General features: G+C 35.4%; 1 protein-coding gene across 1 annotated transcript; it reads right to left on the minus strand.

Moving 5' to 3' along the window:
• Nucleotides 1-265: 265 nt before the first annotated feature.
• Nucleotides 266-22,003, minus strand: LOC140155806 (uncharacterized). Its single transcript, XM_072178781.1, has 5 exons — nt 21,962-22,003; nt 2,237-2,341; nt 1,285-1,410; nt 728-787; nt 266-576 (listed from the first exon to the last, which is right to left on the minus strand). Exons 2-5 carry the CDS (start codon nt 2,315-2,317, stop codon nt 520-522), a joined length of 324 nt encoding a protein of 107 aa, XP_072034882.1. The 5' UTR covers nt 2,318-2,341; nt 21,962-22,003; the 3' UTR covers nt 266-519.
• Nucleotides 22,004-22,101: the final 98 nt, after the last annotated feature.

Consider the following 22,101-nt stretch of genomic DNA (forward strand, 5'->3'; position numbering starts at 1 on the left):
GGGTGACAGATAGTATGTTTCAACTTTGCAAAAGAGAGAAAAAGGATTTCAGGATTTGAACCAGAGACTTCTTTCATGCTAAGCACTAGGTCGGCGACCAGTAGCCATGGGTCTTTCCCGGCCAATGAGAGCATTCCTATATCATTTGGAATGATTGCGTCGTCACATCATGTGAGATGCATGCATGTGTTGTGCATATATCATGTAGTATTTTATAACCTGGGAGTGTTGGGTTTAATCCCTGAGCTATCTACCATCATGAAGATGGTCTCAGCATCAGCACGGATGAAGGTAAAGGATTGGTGGCATTTTGGGTGATCAAATGAGTTCTGGTATGATACATTCAAAGCCATCGATTATTGTGCATACTCGGCAGATTGTTGGTTTTGATTGATTTTTCCTGTGCTCTGGATTACAAAATACACTGCTCAAATCCATTTGATGCCAAAATACACCAATTTCATCAGCTTTCTGCTTTTCGTGTAATCCGAGAGTATCATCATATGGCATGTGAATTATTTACAAAATGACACACAAATGTGATAATTGCTTCCCCTTCTCATCCACTTGAACTTTCTGCAAAATAAGAATAAATAAGAGAAATTTATGTTTTACATCCATTGTTATTAATTATGATATGCTTTTTCAGCCTATTTTTAGTTGATGATATATCCATAATGTAATTGCCTAAATGGTTCACAATATAATAGCTGAAAGAGCGACTTACTGTTAACTTGTCATCCATATCTTCAATGTCTTCATCTTCTGACTCGCTCGGAATCAAACCCTGCATGTGAAAATACATAGAATGTTATTGGTTTGAGTAGTGTATCCAACACAATTTGCAAATGTACGGCCGACATATTTGTAGGAAAAAGGGTGCCTCCACCGAATGAAATAATCGAATCAAGAAACTATAGAAAAAGAATGATTCCTTTGTCAAAGTATACCCTTTCATTGACAATTCGGTTACGATAATATTTGATTCAAACTTCATTGGCCTTATTACCAATACTCTATGTTGTAGGAAAACATGCCACAACACATGAAAATAAACCTCACACATGAAAATTTAAGAGTTTGCATTGGGTTTGTAATAAAAATAGGCCCAACAGATGCATCTAAACCAGTTTATGAGCCATGAATTATCTTTGCACATAATTTATGCCCTATGGTTTTCTGTGAATTTCCTCCCATCCTGCCCATTTTAGCATCTACATTATTCCCCTTTCCCTCCCCCTCTTACTCTCCCGCCCTCCCTTCATCCATTCATTCATCTCCTACCTCTTCTTCATATGGCTTCAGTGCATCTTCAATAATAGGGTGCATGTCAGGCATATATTTTTCAGCGTAGCTTTTGGCATTTTCACGCAACACCTTTTGTTTCCCTGGTGACACGTCTTTTTGGACCTGTAAGATATCAAGTCATTCACACTTAAAAATGATTTGTGAAATGAAATGAGACTGATGTTGGAAAAGGCCTAGGCCTACTATAGCTCAGTTGGTTAGAGCGTCGTGCTAGTAATACGAGGGTTTGAATCCGGACAGATACACTGGGTTTTTTTCAACGTTTATGTGCGCTGGCTGCTCTGGGTAAAGATTAAATATTTTTCATCCTGTCAACCCAGAGAACTAAGTATAATAATTTTCATGTTAAAAGAACTACTTCAATAATTATTCAAATGATGTATAAATGTATCATACAAAGACGGCATTGAAACCAAATATATATTACAAAACAAAGAACTACTTCAATATTCGAATGATCTAATATATCATACAAAGACAGTATTGAAACCAACTAGACATTACAAAACTTGCTTTTACTTTTTGTGATACTTAAAATAGTCACTCAATACAAACAATGAATTTGATTACACAAAAGTTTGAACTCAAACAGTTCTCTTTGTCAGTTGTAATCAAGTATAGTATTTTCCAACATTTTTAGTGACAATTTTGTTATAAAAATAGCAAAAATTATGAATGTCATGAATTTTTTTCTAGTGTATGAAATAGGTTAATAAATGCATATCACTTGGAGTGATTGTACAAAATAATGTACTTCATTTATTATTAACCTATAATAATTATATCACAACAAAATTATAGGAAATTATATGAAGAGTGTGTGACTTTCTTCCCAAAATTTGGACCTTTTTTGTCCAAAAAAGCGTAAAAAAACTCAAGGTACATGTTCTTGCAACTTATTTTTATATAATCCACTGGATATACTCACTAGTAAAACATAGGCAACATCGATGCCCTCATCCAGCAGTAATCTTACTATGTCTCGCTTGCCACTTCGAATAGCACGCATCAACAAAGATTCACCATTATCGGTCTATGGGAACAAACAAAAAGGTTGATGGAAAAACAGTAGTATAGTTGACATGAATGATTATGATGAACGTACATTATAAAGGAGACAAATAGAAAAAGTGACCCCACCTGGGAACCGAACCCATGACATCAGGTTTACAAGACCTGTGCTAAAATTCAACCCTATAAGTAGGGATGACCAATGAACCATCAACTTGATTAGAACACTCCCATAGACATGCAGGGAGCTCAACTGTGCACTGCTTGCACATACATTTCTAAATTGATCTCATTCTTTTATTGTTCAATATTTTTCTGTAAAATTTGGGGAAGTTACTGCCAATTATATTTTGTAACTATCTTGCAAATTACAGCAACATAACTTATTTTGTTTTTCTGTAAGTGCGAGTCAAAATTGGTCCATCGCCACAGTGCGCTTAATTGCCAGTGGCTGAGTTTAGCACTGCTCAAGAATGGCACAAAATATTCAAATCAGTAAGATCAGGTGAAAAACGTGGCCTACTGAGCTGTAATTTGGCAGAGTTGCCAGTAATACCTCTATCATACCCTCTGTAAAAAGGTTAAAAAATTGAACAAGTAGATCTCGAGTTACAAATTAAACTAGATATATTGCATCCTTAGTAAGGCTGCGAAGTCTAGCCGTGACCTTGAAATGACATCTGATGACCTTGAAATGACCTTCACCACATTTTGCATCATATCCACATAACATATACTAATTTTCATTCAAATTGAATAAACTTTGTAATTTGACCCCTTTTGACCTTTAGTTGACTTCTGGTGACCTTGAAATGACCTCCAATATATTTTGAATCATATCAAGATCACATATACTAATTTTCATCTAAATTGGACAAATATTAGAATTTGACCCCTTTTGACCTTTCGTTGACCTCTGGTGACCTTGAAATGACCTCCAATATATTTTGAATCATATCAAGATCACATATACTAATTTTAATTTAAATTGGACACACTTTAGAATTTTACCCCTTTTGACCCCAAAACAGACCCCTCCTCCATGTTTAAGCCAAATCTGATTACAATCGTATATGAACATAATGCTAGAGCCCTTTTGGCATTATTCTGATGATCACAGCACGTAATATGCAGAAAATATTGAATTTTAAAGTGATTTTCAGTAATCAACCATTTTTGTCCCCTGTTTGACCTTGAACTCAAAATCTGTGAGGACCCCATAGACACCAACTAATGTCAATGCATATGTGTCAGTCGCATCTCTGTACCATAGAATTTGTAGGAAAAGAAGCATTTTGAAGGTATTTGGTTATGTGCCGGAAATACCCCCTTAATGACCTTTGACCCCAAATCTGTGAGGACCCCATAGGCCCCGGCTATAGCCAAGGTCAATGTATAAATCTCATTACTGTACCATGTAATCTGTAGGAGAAGAAGCATTTTGGTAAAAATCACATTTTTAGCCAAAATTACTCATGCATGACGTTTGACCCCAAATGGGTCATGTCAAATGTAAAGGCTGGGGTGGTGGAGCTTGTGCCCAAGTTTGGTCATAATCGGTCAAATAATAAAGGAGCTAGAGCAAATTATGTTAAATGTTGACAGAAAGAAGAAGAACTAGACTAAGCTGTGGTCTAACCCACGAACACAGCCGTGTTGTTACCCCTAATGACCTTTGACCCCAAAATATATGAAAACGGCCATAGATATTGGCTAATGTAAATGCATGGGTGCATGCGGCACCACTTTGCTATGTTACTTGTGGCAGAAGGGGCATTTTGAAGGCTTTTCGTCTCAGACCGGAAGTGACCCCTTAATGACATTTGACCCCACATAAAAAATACCACATATGAATTGGGTACCCACAATTCATGTGTGAACATACCGTTACTGTCCTATGTTTTTCTTAGCAAATAAAAAATTTTGACGGTTTTTCGTTTTATACCGGAAGTGACCCCTTAATGACATTTGACCCCAAATAAAAAAATACCACATATGAATTGGGCACCCACAATTCATGTGTGAACATATACCGTTACTGTCCTATGTTTTTCTTAGCAAATAAAAAAAATTGAAGGTTTTTCGTTTTATACCGGAAGTGACCCCTTAATGACCTTTGACCCCAAATCTGTGAGGACCCCATAGACACTGGGTAATAACAATGCATGTATGCAAGTGGTGTTACTGTCCTACGTAATTTGTGGGAGAAGAAGCATTTTAAAGGTATTTCGTTTTGTACCGGAAGTGGCCCTTAATGACCTTTGACCCTAAATAAAAAATACCACATATACACAGGGTAATTATAATTTATGTGTGAACATACCGTTACTGTCCTATGTTTTTCTTAGCAAATAAAAATTTTTGAAGGTTTTTCGTTTTATACCGAAGGTGACCCCTTAATGACCTTTGACCCCAAATCTGTGAGGACCCCATAGACACTGGGTAATAGCAATGCATGTGTGCAAGTGGGGTCACCGTCATACGTAATCTGTAGGAGAAGAAGCATTTTGAGTTGAAATCACGTTTTTGACCCCTATGACCCCTGCGTGACCTTTGACCCCACGAGTTTCATATGACATGTAGGGGCATGGTCAATGATGGTTATGACTAAGTTAGGTCAAAATCGGTGTAAGCATGTAAGTGCTAGAGCAAATGAAGTGGTCGGCAGAAAGAAGAAGAAAGAAGAAAGAAAGAAGAAAGAACCTGTAAGAAAAAAGACACAGCCGTGACTAACGTCACGGCTGTGTAAGAACTAGATATATTGCATCCTTAGTAAGGCTGCGAAGTCTAGCCGTGACCTTGAAATGACATCTGATGACCTTGAAATGACCTTCACCACATTTTGCATCATATCCACATAACATAATTATACTAATTTTCATTCAAATTGAATAAACTTTGTAATTTGACCCCTTTTGACCTTTAGTTGACCTCTGGTGACCTTGAAATGACCTCCAATATATTTTGAATCATATCAAGATCACATATACTAATTTTCATCTAAATTGGACAAATATTAGAATTTGACCCCTTTTGACCTTTCGTTGACCTCTGGTGACCTTGAAATGACCTCCAATATATTTTGAATCATATCAAGATCACATATACTAATTTTCATTTAAATTGGACAAACTTTAGAATTTTACCCTTTTGACCCCAAAACAGACCCTCCTCCATGTTTAAGCCAAATCTGATTACAATCGTATATGAACATAATGCTAGAGCCCTTTTGGCATTATTCTGATGATCACAGCACGTAATATGCAGAAAATATTGAATTTTAAAGTGATTTTCAGTAATCAACCATTTTTGTCCCCTGTTTGACCTTGAACTCAAAATCTGTGAGGACCCCATAGACACCAACTAATGTCAATGCATATGTGTCAGTCGCATCTCTGTACCATAGAATCTGTAGGAAAAGAAGCATTTTGAAGGTATTTGGTTATGTGCCGGAAATACCCCTTAATGACCTTTGACCCCAAATCTGTGAGGACCCCTGTAGGCCCCGGCTATAGCCAAGGTACATGTCCAAATCTCGATACTCTACCATGTAATCTGTAGGAGAAGAAGCATTTTTGGTAAAAATCACATTTTACCCAAAATTACTCATGCATGACGTTTGACCCCAAATGGGTCATGTCAAATGTAAAGGCTGGGGTAGTGGAGCTTGTGCCCAAGTTTGGTCATAATCGGTCAAATAATAAAGGAGCTAGAGCAAATTATGTTAAATGTTGACAGAAGAAGAACGAGATCTGATTGGTTGCGGTCACCTGCGACCGCGAGCACAGCCACCAGGCGGTTTTGTTGATAACCGGAAGTGATCCCTTAATAACCTTTGACCCCGCAAAATATTACATACTGCTCAGGATGTCATAAGGAATATTCCTGGTGAATTCCAGCTTAATCGGAATTTATAAATGGATTTTGATTTTTTTAAATTTATGATTGACCTTTTGACCCCTTAATGACGTTTGACCTCAATGAAAAAAAACCTTATGTACACCGACAAAATGCATTGTTCCAATTTTAATTAAAAATTCTACTTTGTTTAGTTGTCGAGATAAAAATTCTTAAAGTTATTTAGCTAAAAACAGGAAGTGAACCCTTAATGACCTTTGACCCCCAAAATAAAAATACCGTGCATACATCAGGTAATACTAATTCATGTATGATGGTTATATTGCTCTGGTCTGTTTACATTTTGAGATAAAAATTTTTTAAATTTTTTGATAATTTTGGTTTTTGACCGGAAGTAACCCCTTAATGACCTTTGACCCCAAAACTGTAGGCATCCTAAAGACCCTAGCTAGTAGCGATGCATGTGTGCTAATGGCGACTCTCTGCTATGTAATATGTAAAGACAGTGATTTTTGAATATTTTTTTCAAATTTTTCAGACTTTTACCGGAAGTGACCCCTTAATGACCTTTGATCCCAATTCTGTGAAGGACTTTTAGACACTGACTATAGGTGATGTATGTGTGCAAGTGACGTCACGATGCTATGTTATGTGTGGGAGGAGTAGCATTTTTAGGGAAAATCACGTTTTTGGCCACTGACCGGAAGTGGATGACATTTGAGCGGAAGTTGATCATGTGACATCTGTGGCACCACCCAATAGTCCTAGTGACCAACTATGATCAACATGGCTGAAAGCATGTGGCTACGATGGTTGATTTAATGATGTTGACAGAAAGAAGAAGAAGAAGAAGAAAGAAGAAGAACGCGGTAAAAAGAATGCACAGCGCCGATGGCGGCTGTGCAAGAACTAGATATATTGCATCCTTAGTAAGGCTGCGAAGTCTAGCCGTGACCTTGAAATGACCTCTGATGACCTGGAAATGACCTTCACCACATATTTTGCATCATATCCACATAACGTATACTAATTTCCATGCAAATTGAACAAACTTTGCAATTTGACCCCTTTGACCTTTGGTTGACCTCTGGTGACCTTGAAATGACATCCATTATATTTTGAATCATATCAAGATCACATACACTAATTTTCATTTAACTTGGACAAACTTTAGAACTTGACCCCTTTTGACCTTTGGTTGACCTCTGCTGACCTTGACATGACCTCCAATATATTTTGAATCATATCAAGATCACATATACTAATTTTCATTTCAATCGGACAAACTTTAGAATTTTACCTTTTGACCCCAAAACAGACCCCTCCTCCATGTTTAAGCCAAATCTGATTACAATCGTATATGAACATAATGCTAGAGCCCTTTTGGCATTATTCGGATGATCACAGCACGTAATATGCAGACAATATTGAATTTTAAAGTGATTTTCAGTGATCAACCATTTTTGTCCCCTGTATGACCTTGAACTCAAAATCTGTGAGGACCCCATAGACACCAACTAATGTCAATGCATATGTGTCAGTCGCATCTCTGTACCATAGAATCTGTAGGAAAAGAAGCATTTTGAAGGTATTTGGGTATGTGCCGGAATTACCACCTTAATGACCTTTGACCCCAAATCTGTGAGGACCCCATAGGCACCGGCTATAGCCAAGGTCAATGTATAAATCTCATTACTGTACCATGTAATTTGTAGGAGAAGAAGCATTTTTGGTAAAAATCACATTTTTAGCCAAAATTACTCATGCATGACGTTTGACCCCAAAGGGTCTGGTCAAATGTAAAGGCTGGGGTAGTGGAGCTTGTGCCCAAGTTTGGTCATAATCGGTCAAATAATAAAGGAGCTAGAGCAAATTATGTTAAATGTTGACAGAAAGAAGAAGAAGAAGAAGAAGAAGAAGAAAGAAACTACGGGGAAACAGGAGTCTAGCCGCCGCTCGGCTAGACTAAGAAGAAGAAGAAGAAGAAGAAGAAGAAGAAACTAGATATATTGCATCCTTAGTAAGGCTGCGAAGTCTAGCCGTGACCTTGAAATGACCATTGATGACCTGGAAATGACCTTCACCACATATTTTGCATCATATCCACATAACGTATACTAATTTCCATGCAAATTGAACAAACTTTGCAATTTGACCACTTTTGACCTTTGGTTGACCTCTGGTGACCTTGAAATGACATCCATTATATTTTGAATCATATCAAGATCACATACACTAATTTTCATTTAAATTGGACAAACTTTAGAACTTGACCCCTTTTGACCTTTGGTTGACCTCTGCTGACATTGACATGACCTCCAATATATTTTGAATCATATCAAGATCACATATACTAATTTTCATTTCAATCGGACAAACTTTAGAATTTTACCCCTTTTGACCCCAAAACAGACCCCTCCTCCATGTTTAAGCCAAATCTGATTACAATCGTATATGAACATAATGCTAGAGCCCTTTTGGCATTATTCGGATGATCACAGCACGTAATATGCAGAAAATATTGAATTTTAAAGTGATTTTCAGTAATCAACCATTTTTGTCCCCTGTATGACCTTGAACTCAAAATCTGTGAGGACCCCATAGACACCAACTAATGTCAATGCATATGTGTCAGTCGCATCTCTGTACCATAGAATCTGTAGGAAATGAAGCATTTTGAAGGTATTTGGTTATGTGCCGGAAATACCACCTTAATGACCTTTGACCCCAAATCTGTGAGGACCCCATAGGCCCCGGCTATAGCCAAGGTCAATGTATAAATCTCATTACTGTACCATGTAATCTGTAGGAGAAGAAGCATTTTTGGTAAAAATCACATTTTAGCCAAAATTACTCATGCATGACGTTTGACCCCAAAGGGGTCATGTCAAATGTAAAGGCTGGGGTAGTGGAGCTTGTGCCCAAGTTTGGTCATAATCGGTCAAATAATAAAGGAGCTAGAGCAAATTATGTTAAATGTTGACAGAAAGAAGAAGAAGAACTAGATATATTGCATCCTTAAAAGGCTGCGAAGTCTAGCCGTGACCTTGAAATGACCTCTGATGACCTTGAAATGACCTTCAACACGTTTTGCATCATATCCACATAACATATACTAATTTTCATTCAAATTGAACAAACTTTGCTATTTGACCCCTTTTGACCTTTGGTTGACCTCTGGTGACCTTGAAATGACCTCCACAATATTTAGCATCATATCAAGATCACATATACTAATTTTCATTTAAATTGGACAAACTTTAGAATTTTACCCCTTTTGACCCCAAAACAGACCCCTCCTCCATGTTTAAGCGAAATCTGATTACAATCGTATATGAACATAATGCTAGAGCCCTTTTGGCATTATTCTTATGATCACAGCACTTAATATGCAGAAAATATTGAATTTTAAAGTGATTTTCAGTAATCAACAATTTTTGTCCCCTGTATGACCTTGAACTCAAAATCTGTGAGGACCCCATAGACACCAGATAATGTCAATGAATATGTGTCAGTCGCATCTCCGCACCATAGAATCTGTAGGAAAAGAAGCATTTTGAAGGTATTTGGTTATGTACCGGAAATCCCCCCTTAATGACCTTTGCCCCCAAATCTGTGAGGACCCCATAGGCCCCGGCTATAGCCAAGGTCAATGTATAAATCTCATTACTGTACCACGTAATCTGTAGGAGAAGAAGCATTTTTGGTAAAAATCACATTTTTAGCCAAAATTACTCATGCGTGACGTTTGACCCCAAATGGGTCATGTCAAATTTAAAGGCTGGGGTAGTGGAGCTTGTGCCCAAGTTTGGTCATAATCGGTCAAATAATGAAGGAGCTAGAGCAAATTAGGTTAAATGTTGACAGAAGAAGAAGAAGAAGAAGAAAGAAATCGCCCAAAAACAGGAGTCTAGCCGCCGCTCGGCTAGACTAAGAAGAAGAAGAAGAAGAAGAAGAAGAAGAAGAAGAAGAAGAAAGAAACTACTGGGAAACAGGAGTCTAGCCGCCGCTCGGCTAGACTAAGAAATCGCCAGAAACAGGAGTCTAGCCGCCGCTCGGCTAGACTAAGAAGAAGAAGAAGAAGAAGAAGAAGAAAGAAACTACTGGGAAACAGGAGTCTAGCCGCCGCTCGGCTAGACTAATCACCAGCTTCCCTTTGGAATTTTTATATTCCTTTCAAATCATGTTAAGAAGACACCTTTCTGAACATAAATGTGAAGTTTCGTGCTCATTCGATGTATTGTTCACCTGATCTTAACCCTAAACGTTTTCTTATATTTAGGCCTATAACATCTACAACTTGCTGCTGGCTATACCTTGTTTAGGACTTTCAAAAGAAGTACCTGAATGTGCAACCATAACTGTTTCAAAATAGCCCGCGATAGTCATGCAGATAACTCCGAGGTCAAGCATTGAATTGGTTTGAACAAAGATACTCATAATGTATTGAGTGCTACTTTGGTTTGAATGAGGAATACTACAGGAATACACATGAGCATGATGAGGATAATCTCTATTGTTGTGAATGAGTCAATGACCTTCAAAACTTAAGATTTTGTTTACATACACCTACTAATTGGTCATATTAAACCCAATAACATTGAAATTCTTGGTTGTGAAAAAAAAGTTCACCTACTTAGTGCAATTTTGATTTTGTGCCATATCGGCTATCTTGGATGATTTTTGGCAAATGTCCTCTAAATGCATGATTTCAATGCCTTGGTTTGAAAAAATAAGTTATGCCAGTGACTAGTTAAGTGCCATTTCATAAGAAACCCTTTGATACTTTCACAATATGCTTGTTTCATGTTTGCAAATATGTTAAAATAAAGAAATATATAAAGGTAAATATATGCTTATGCCAATTTTGCTCCCAACTGCTATTTTTGGACCTTGTCATTTTATTTCGTTCCAATGACCGGTCAGAATGGGAAACTTTGATAATTCATAATTCGAAAAGTTTTTGACCGATTTTGACCATTTAACCACCAAAATACTTCTGTTGATTAGTTCTACTCAGAAAACTATCTTTTGTAGCAATAGGGTCAACACGAAATTTTGATGGTTATCCCTACTATAAGCGGTAACTTAATCTTATCTCCTCCCCGCAAGAATTCCCCTGCAATATCACTTCTAAATTTGTGTCCTTTATTATTATTTACGACGGCGAACCAGACGATAAATTATGCTTGTTATATTAAATTCCCGTCGATCATGCCAATGTTTTTCCATGTTATATTCCCTCTGCAGGGAGATTTTATTTCTTACATTAAGGCGCTAGCTACTATTGTCAAAATAAATAATACATCCAGGGTTGAGAGGTAGAAAGCCTTAACTCATAAACACTTGCTCCCACAAAATGAGCATCAAGTCGCCAGGACACAATAGAAGATGCAATCCATTAATCATGAGCAAATTCATTAGAAAACAAAACAAATTCATCAGAAAACAAAAGAAATTCTGGAGGAATATCTTGTTCCAGTAAGCTCTTGGTCAATTTATATTATACATACCGGTGTGTTAATATCGGCATCTTGTTCCAATAAGCTCTTGATCAATTTATATTATACATATCGATGTGTTAATATCGGCATCTTGCTCCAATAAACTCTTGGTCAATTTATATTATACATACCGGTGTGTTAATATCGGCATCTTGTTTCAATAAGCTCTTGGTCAATTTATATTATACATACCGGTGTGTTAATATCGGCATCTTGCTCCAATAAACTCTTGGTCAATTTATATTATACATACCGGTGTGTTAATATCGGTATTTTGTTCCAATAAGCTCTTGGTCAACTTATATTATACATACCGGTGTGTTAATATCGGCATCTTGCTCCAATAAACTCTTGGTCAATTTATATTATACATACCGGTGTGTTAATATTGGCATCTTGTTCCAATAAGCTCTTGGTCAATTTATATTATACATACCGATGTGTCAATATCGGTATCTTGTTCCAATAAGCTCTTGGTCAACTTATATTATACATACCGGTGTGTTAATATCGGCATCTTGTTCCAATAAGCTCTTGGTCAATTTATATTATACATACTGGTGTGTTAATATCGGTATCTTGTTCCAATAAGCTCTTGGTCAATTTATATTATACATACCGGTGTGTTAATATCGGTATCTTGTTCCAATAAGCTCTTGGGCAATTTATATTATACATACCGATGTGTTAATATCGGCATCTTGTTCCAATAAGCTCTTGGTCAACTTATATTATACATACCGGTGTGTTAATATCGGCATCTTGCTCCAATAAACTTTTGGTCAATTTATATTATACATACCGGTGTGTTAATATCGGCATCTTGTTCCAATAAGCTCTTGGTCAATTTATAGTATACATACTGGTGTGTTAATATCGGCATCTTGTTCCAATAAGCTCTTGGTCAATTTATATTATACATACCGGTGTGTTAATATCGGCATCTTGCTCCAGTAAACTCTTGGTCAATTTATATTATACATACCGGTGTGTTAATATCGGTATCTTGTTCCAATAAGCTCTTGATCAATTTATATTATACATACCGGTGTGTTAATATCGGCATCTTGTTCCAATAAGCTCTTGGTCAATTTATATTATACATACCGGTGTGTCAATATCGGCATCTTGCTCCAATAAGCTCTTGGTCAATTTATATTATACATACCGGTGTGTTAATATCGGTATCTTGTTCCAATAAACTGTTGGTCAATTTATATTATACATACCGGTGTGTTAATATCGGTATTTTGTTCCAATAAGCTCTTGGTCAACTTATATTATACATACCGGTGTGTTAATATCGGCATCTTGCTCCAATAAACTCTTGGTCAATTTATATTATACATACCGGTGTGTTAATATCGGCATCTTGTTCCAATAAGCTCTTGGTCAATTTATATTATACATACCGATGTGTCAATATCGGTATCTTGTTCCAATAAGCTCTTGGTCAACTTATATTATACATACCGGTGTGTTAATATCGGCATCTTGTTCCAATAAGCTCTTGGTCAATTTATATTATACATACCGGTGTGTTAATATCGGTATCTTGTTCCAATAAGCTCTTGGTCAATTTATATTATACATACCGGTGTGTTAATATCGGTATCTTGTTCCAATAAGCTCTTGGTCAATTTATATTATACATACCGGTGTGTTAATATCGGCATCTTGTTCCAATAAGCTCTTGGTCAATTTATATTATACATACCGGTGTGTTAATATCGGTATCTTGTTCCAATAAGCTCTTGGTCAATTTATATTATACATACCGGTGTGTTAATATCGGCATCTTGCTCCAATAAACTCTTGGTCAATTTATATTATACATACCGGTGTGTCAATATCGGTATCTTGTTCTGATTAGCTATTGGTCAATTTATATTATACATACCGGTGTGTTAATATCGGTATTTTGTTCCAATAAGCTCTTGGTCAACTTATATTATACATACCGGTATGTTAATATCGGCATCTTGCTCCAATAAACTCTTGGTCAATTTATATTATACATACCGTTGTGTTAATATCGGCATCTTGTTCCAATAAGCTCTTGGTCAATTTATATTATACATACCGATGTGTCAATATCGGTATCTTGTTCCAATAAGCTCTTGGTCAACTTATATTATACATACCGGTGTGTTAATATCGGCATCTTGTTCCAATAAGCTCTTGGTCAATTTATATTATACATACCGGTGTGTTAATATCGGTATCTTGTTCCAATAAGCTCTTGGTCAATTTATATTATACATACCGGTGTGTTAATATCGGTATCTTGTTCCAATAAGCTCTTGGTCAATTTATATTATACATACCGGTGTGTTAATATCGGCATCTTGCACCAATAAGCTCTTGGTCAATTTATATTATACATACCGGTGTGTTAATATCGGCATCTTGTTCCAATAAGCTCTTGGTCAATTTATATTATACATACCGGTGTGTTAATATCGGTATCTTGTTCCAATAAGCTCTTGGTCAATTTATATTATACATACCGGTGTGTTAATATCGGCATCTTGCTCCAATAAACTCTTGGTCAATTTATATTATACATACCGGTGTGTCAATATCGGTATCTTGTTCTGATAAGCTATTGGTCAATTTATATTATACATACCGGTGTGTTAATATCGGTATCTCGTTCCAATAAGCTCTTGGTTAATTTATATTATACATACCGGTGTGTTAATATCGGTATCTTGTTCCAATAAGCTCTTGGTCAACTTATATTATACATACCGGTGTGTTAATATCGGCATCTTGCACCAATAAGCTCTTGGTCAACTTATATTATACATACCGGTGTGTTAATATCGGCATCTTGCTCCAATAAACTCTTGGTCAATTTATATTATACATACCGGTGTGTTAATATCGGTATCTTGTTCCAATAAGCTCTTGATCAATTTATATTATACATACCGGTGTGTTAATATCGGCATCTTGTTCCAATAAGCTCTTGGTCAATTTATATTATACATATCGATGTGTTAATATCGGCATCTTGTTTCCAATAAGCTCTTGATCAATTTATATTATACATACTGGTGTGTTAATATCGGTATCTTGTTCCAATAAGGTCTTGGTCAATTTATATTATACATACCGGTGTGTTAATATCGGTATTTTGTTCCAATAAGCACTTGGTCAACTTATATTATACATACCGGTGTGTTAATATCGGCATCTTGCTCCAATAAACTCTTGGTCAATTTATATTATACATACCGGTGTGTCAATATCGGTATCTTGTTCTGATAAGCTATTGGTCAATTTATATTATACATACCGGTGTGTTAATATCGGTATCTTGTTCCAATAAGCTCTTGGTTAATTTATATTATACATACCGGTGTGTTAATATCGGTATCTTGTTCCAATAAGCTCTTGGTCAACTTATATTATACATACCGGTGTGTTAATATCGGCATCTTGCACCAATAAGCTCTTGGTCAACTTATATTATACATACCGGTGTGTTAATATCGGCATCTTGCTCCAATAAACTCTTGGTCAATTTATATTATACATACCGGTGTGTTAATATCGGCATCTTGTTCCAATAAGCTCTTGGTCAATTTATATTATACATACTGGTGTGTTAATATCGGCATCTTGTTCCAATAAGCTCTTGGTCAACTTATATTATACATACCGGTGTGTTAATATCGGCATCTTGCTCCAGTAAACTCTTGGTCAATTTATATTATACATACCGGTGTGTTAATATCGGTATCTTGTTCCAATAAGCTCTTGATCAATTTATATTATACATACCGGTGTGTTAATATCGGCATCTTGTTCCAATAAGCTCTTGGTCAATTTATATTATACATATCGATGTGTTAATATCGGCATCTTGTTTCCAATAAGCTCTTGATCAATTTATATTATACATACTGGTGTGTTAATATCGGTATCTTGTTCCAATAAGCTCTTGGTCAATTTATATTATACATACCGGTGTGTTAATATCGGTATTTTGTTCCAATAAGCTCTTGGTCAACTTATATTATACATACCGGTGTGTTAATATCGGCATCTTGTTCCAATAAGCTCTTGGTCAATTTATATTATACATACCGATGTGTCAATATCGGTATCTTGTTCCAATAAGCTCTTGGTCAACTTATATTATACATACCGGTGTGTTAATATCGGCATCTTGCTCCAATAAGCTCTTGGTCAATTTATATTATACATACTGGTGTGTTAATATCGGTATCTTGTTCCAATAAGCTCTTGGTCAATTTATATTATACATACCAGTGTGTTAATATCGGCATCTTGTTCCAATAAGCTCTTGGTCAATTTATATTATACATACCGGTGTGTTAATATCGGCATCTTGTTCCAATAAGCTCTTGGTCAATTTATATTATACATACCGGTGTGTTAATATCGGTATCTTGTTCCAATAAGCTCTTGGTCAATTTATATTATACATACCGGTGTGTTAATATAGGTATCTTGTTCCAATAAGCTCTTGGTCAATTTATATTATACATACCGGTGTGTTAATATCGGCATCTTGCACCAATAAGCTCTTGGTCAATTTATATTATACATACCGGTGTGTTAATATCGGCATCTTGTTCCAATAAGCTCTTGGTCAATTCATATTATACATACCGGTGTGTTAATATCGGTATCTTGTTCCAATAAGCTCTTGGTCAATTTATATTATACATACCGGTGTGTTAATATCGGCATCTTGCTCCAATAAACTCTTGGTCAATTTATATTATACATACCGGTGTGTCAATATCGGTATCTTGTTCTGATAAGCTATTGGTCAATTTATATTATACATACCGGTGTGTTAATATCGGTATTTTGTTCCAATAAGCTCTTGGTCAACTTATATTATACATACCGGTGTGTTAATATCGGCATCTTGCTCCAATAAACTCTTGGTCAATTTATATTATACATACCGGTGTGTTAATATCGGCATCTTGTTCCAATAAGCTCTTGGTCAATTTATATTATACATACCGATGTGTCAATATCGGTATCTTGTTCCAATAAGCTCTTGGTCAACTTATATTATACATACCGGTGTGTTAATATCGGCATCTTGTTCCAATAAGCTCTTGGTCAATTTATATTATACATACCGGTGTGTTAATATCGGTATCTTGTTCCAATAAGCTCTTGGTCAATTTATATTATACATACCGGTGTGTTAATATCGGTATCTTGTTCCAATAAGCTCTTGGTCAATTTATATTATACATACCGGTGTGTTAATATCGGCATCTTGCACCAATAAGCTCTTGGTCAATTTATATTATACATACCGGTGTGTTAATATCGGCATCTTGTTCCAATAAGCTCTTGGTCAATTTATATTATACATACCGGTGTGTTAATATCGGTATCTTGTTCCAATAAGCTCTTGGTCAATTTATATTATACATACCGGTGTGTTAATATCGGCATCTTGCTCCAATAAACTCTTGGTCAATTTATATTATACATACCGGTGTGTCAATATCGGTATCTTGTTCTGATAAGCTATTGGTCAATTTATATTATACATACCGGTGTGTTAATATCGGTATCTTGTTCCAATAAGCTCTTGGTTAATTTATATTATACATACCGATGTGTTAATATCGGCATCTTGTTCTGATAAGCTCTTGGTCCATTTATATTATACAATAATAAACATACCGGTGTGTTAATATCGGTATCTTGTTCCAATAAGCTCTTGATCAATTTATATTATACATACCGGTGTGTTAATATCGGCATCTTGTTCCAATAAGCTCTTGGTCCATTTATATTATACATACTGGTGTGTTAATATCGGTATCTTGTTCCAATAAGCTCTTGATCAATTTATATTATACATACCGGTGTGTTAATATCGGCATCTTGTTCCAATAAGCTCTTTTTCAATTTATATTATACATATCGATGTGTTAATATCGGCATCTTGTTCCAATAAGCTCTTGGTCAATTTATATTATACATACCGGTGTGTTAATATCGGCATCTTGTTCCAATAAGCTCTTGGTCAATTTATATTGTACATACCGGTGTGTTAATATCGGTATCTTGTTCCAATAAGCTCTTGATCAATTTATATTATACATACCGGTGTGTTAATATCGGCATCTTGTTCCAATAAGCTCTTTTTCAATTTATATTATACATATCGATGTGTTAATATCGGCATCTTGTTCCAATAAGCTCTTGGTCAATTTATATTATACATACCGGTGTGTTAATATCGGCATCTTGTTCCAATAAGCTCTTGGTCAATTTATATTATACATACCGGTGTGTTAATATCGGCATCTTGTTCCAATAAGCTCTTGGTCAATTTATATTATACATACCGGTGTGTTAATATCGGCATCTTGTTCCAATAAGCTCTTGGTCAATTTATATTGTACATACCAGTGTGTTAATATCGGCATCTTGTTCCAATAAGCTCTTGGTCAATTTATATTATACATACCGGTGTGTTAATATCGGCATCTTGTTCCAATAAGCTCTTGGTCAATTTATATTATACATACCGGTGTGTTAATAGCGGCATCTTGTTCCAATAAGCTCTTGGTCAATTTATATTGTACATACCAGTGTGTTAATATCGGTATCTTGTTCCAATAAGCTCTTGGTCAATTTATATTATACATACCAGTGTGTTAACATTGGCATCTTGTTCCAATAAGCTCTTGGTCAATTTATATTATAGATACCGGTGTGTTAATATCGGCATCTTGTTCCAATAAGCTCTTGGTCAATTTATATTATACATACCGGTGTGTTAATATCGGCATCTTGTTCCAATAAGCTCTTGGTCAATTTATATTATACATATCGATGTGTTAATATCGGCATCTTGTTCCAATAAGCTCTTGGTCAATTTATATTATACATACCGGTGTGTTAATATCGGCATCTTGTTCCAATAAGCTCTTGGTCAATTTATATTGTACATACCAGTGTGTTAACATTGGCATCTTGTTCCAATAAGCTCTTGGTCAATTTATATTATAGATACCGGTGTGTTAATATCGGCATCTTGTTCCAATAAGCTCTTGGTCAATTTATATTATACATACCAGTGTGTTAATATCGGTATCTTGTTCCAATAAACTCTTGATCAATTTATATTATACATACCGGTGTATTAATATCGGCATCTTGTTTCCAATAAGCTCTTGGTCCGTTTATATTATACATATCGGTGTGTTAATATCGGTATCTTGTTCCAATAAACTCTTGATCAATTTATATTATACATACCGGTGTATTAATATCGGCATCTTGTTTCCAATAAGCTCTTGGTCCGTTTATATTATACATATCGATGTGTTAATATCGGCATCTTGTTTCCAATAAGCTCTTGGTCCGTTTATATTATACATACCAGTGTGTTAATATCGGTATCTTGTTCCAATAAACTCTTGATCAATTTATATTATACATACCGGTGTATTAATATCGGCATCTTGTTTCCAATAAGCTCTTGGTTAATTTATATTATACATACCGGTGTGTTAATATCGGCATCTTGTTCCAATAAGCTCTTGGTCAATTTATGTTATACATACCGGTGTGTTAATATCGGCATCTTGTTCCAATAAGCTCTTGGTCAATTTATATTATACATACCGGTGTGTTAATATCGGCATCTTGTTCCAATAAGCTCTTGGTCAATTTATATTATACATACCGGTGTGTTAATATCGGCATTTGGTTCCAATAAGCTCTTAGTCAATTTATATTATAGATACCGGTGTGTTAATATCGGCATCTTGTTCCAATAAGCTCTTGGTTAATTTATATTATACATACCGATGTGTTAATATCGGCATGTTGTTCCAATAAGCTCTTGGTCAATTTATATTATACATACCGGTGTGTTAATATCGGCATCTTGTTCCAATAAGCTCTTGGTCAATTTATATTATACATATCGATGTGTTAATATCGGCATCTTGTTTCCATTAAGCTCTTGATCAATTTATATTATACATACTGGTGTGTTAATATCGGTATCTTGTTCCAATAAGCTCTTGGTCAATTTATATTATACATACCGGTGTGTTAATATCGGCATCTTGTTCCAATAAGCTCTTGGTCAATTTATATTATACACACCGGTGTGTTAATATCGGCATCTTGTTCCAATAAGCTCTTGGTCAATTTATATTATACATATCGATGTGTTAATATCGGCATCTTGTTTCCAATAAGCTCTTGATCAATTTATATTATACATACTGGTGTGTTAATATCGGCATCTTGTTCCAATAAGCTCTTGGTCAATTTATATTATACATATCGATGTGTTAATATCGGCATCTTGTTTCCAATAAGCTCTTGGTCAATTTATATTATACATACTGGTGTGTTAATATCGGTATCTTGTTCCAATAAGCTCTTGGTCAATTTATATTATACATACCGGTGTGTTAATATCGGCATCTTGTTCCAATAAGCTCTTGGTCAATTTATATTATACATACCGGTGTGTTAATATCGGCATCTTGTTCCAATAAGCTCTTGGTCAATTTATATTATACATATCGATGTGTTAATATCGGCATCTTGTTTCAATAAGCTCTTGATCAATTTATATTATACATACTGGTGTGTTAATATCGGTATCTTGTTCCAATAAGCTCTTGGTCAATTTATATTATACATACCGGTGTGTTAATATCGGCATCTTGTTCCAATAAGCTCTTGGTCAATTTATATTATACATATCGATGTGTTAATATCGCCATCTTGTTCCAATAGGCTCTTGGTTAATTTATATTATACATACCGGTGTGTTAATATCGGCATTTTGCACCAATAAGCTCTTGGTCAACTTATATTATATATACCGGTGTGTTAATATTGGCATCTTGCTCCAATAAACTCTTGGTCAATTTATATTATACATACCGGTGTGTTAATATCGGCATCTTGTTCCAATAAGCTCTTGGTCAATTTATATTATACATACCGTTGTGTTAATATCGGCATCTTGTTCCAATAAGCTCTTAGTCAATTTATATTATATATACCGGTGTGTTAATATCGGCATCTTGTTCCAATAAGCTCTTGGTCAATTTATATTATAGATACCGGTGTGTTAATATCGGCATCTTGTTCCAATAAGCTCTTGGTCAATTTATATTATACATACCGGTGTGTTAATATCGGCATCTTGTTCCAATAAGCTCTTGGTCAATTTATATTATACATACCGATGTGTTAATATCGGCATCTTGTTCCAATAAGCTCTTGGTCAATTTATATTATACATACCGGTGTGTTAATATCGGCATCTTGTTCCAATAAGCTCTTGGTCAATTTATATTATACATACTGGTGTGTTAATATCGGCATCTTGTTCCAATAAGCTCTTGGTCAATTTATATTATACATACCGGTGTGTTAATATCGGCATCTTGTTCCAATAAGCTCTTGGTTAATTTATATTATACATACCGGTGTGTTAATATCGGCATTTTGCACCAATAAGCTCTTGGTCAACTTATATTATATATACCGGTGTGTTAATATTGGCATCTTGCACCAATAAGCTCTTGGTCAATTTATGTTATACATACCGGTGTGTTAATATCGGCATCTTGTTCCAATAAGCTCTTGGTCAATTTATGTTATACATACCGGTGTGTTAATATCGGTATCTTGTTCCAATAAGCTCTTGGTTAATTTATATTATACATACTGGTGTGTTAATATCGGCATCTTGTTCCAATAAGCTCTTGGTCAATTTATATTATACATACCGGTGTGTTAATATCGGCATCTTGTTTCAATAAGCTCTTGGTCAATTTATATTATACATACCGGTGTGTTAATATCGGCATCTTGTTCCAATAAGCTCTTGGTCAATTTATATTATACATACCGGTGTGTTAATATCGGCATTTGGTTCCAATAAGCTCTTGGTTAATTTATATTATACATACCGGTCTGTTTCTTAATATCGGCATCTTGTTCCAATAAGCTCTTGGTCAATTTATGTTATACATACCGGTGTGTTAATATCGGTATCTTGTTCCAATAAGCTCTTGGTCAATTTATATTATACATACTGGTGTGTTAATATCGGCATCTTGTTCCAATAAGCTCTTGGTCAATTTATATTATACATACCGGTGTGTCAATATCGGTATCTTGTTCCAATAAGCTCTTGGTCAACTTATATTATACATACCTGTGTGTTAATATCGGCATCTTGTTCCAATAAGCTCTTGGTCAATTTATATTATACATACCGGTGTGTTAATATCAGCATCTTGTTCCAATAAGCTCTTGGTCAATTTATATTATACATACCGGTGTGTTAATATCGGCATCTTGCTCCAATAAGCTCTTGGTTAATTTATATTATACATACCGGTGTGTTAATATCGGC

The sequence above is a fragment of the Amphiura filiformis genome, chromosome 6, assembly GCF_039555335.1.
Source record: "Amphiura filiformis chromosome 6, Afil_fr2py, whole genome shotgun sequence".
NCBI classification, from domain to species: Eukaryota; Metazoa; Echinodermata; class Ophiuroidea; order Amphilepidida; family Amphiuridae; genus Amphiura; species Amphiura filiformis.

Coding starts and splice junctions, on each gene's coding strand:
- LOC140155806 (XM_072178781.1), bottom strand. CDS start 2,317: ATGCGTGCTATTCGAAGTGGCAAGCGAGACATAGTAAGATTACTGCTG. Junction 1,411..2,236: donor ATGTTGCCTATGTTTTACTA/GTGAGTATATCC, acceptor GATATCTTACAG/GTCCAAAAAGACGTGTCACC. Junction 577..727: donor ATATGGATGACAAGTTAACA/GTAAGTCGCTCT, acceptor CTTATTTTGCAG/AAAGTTCAAGTGGATGAGAA.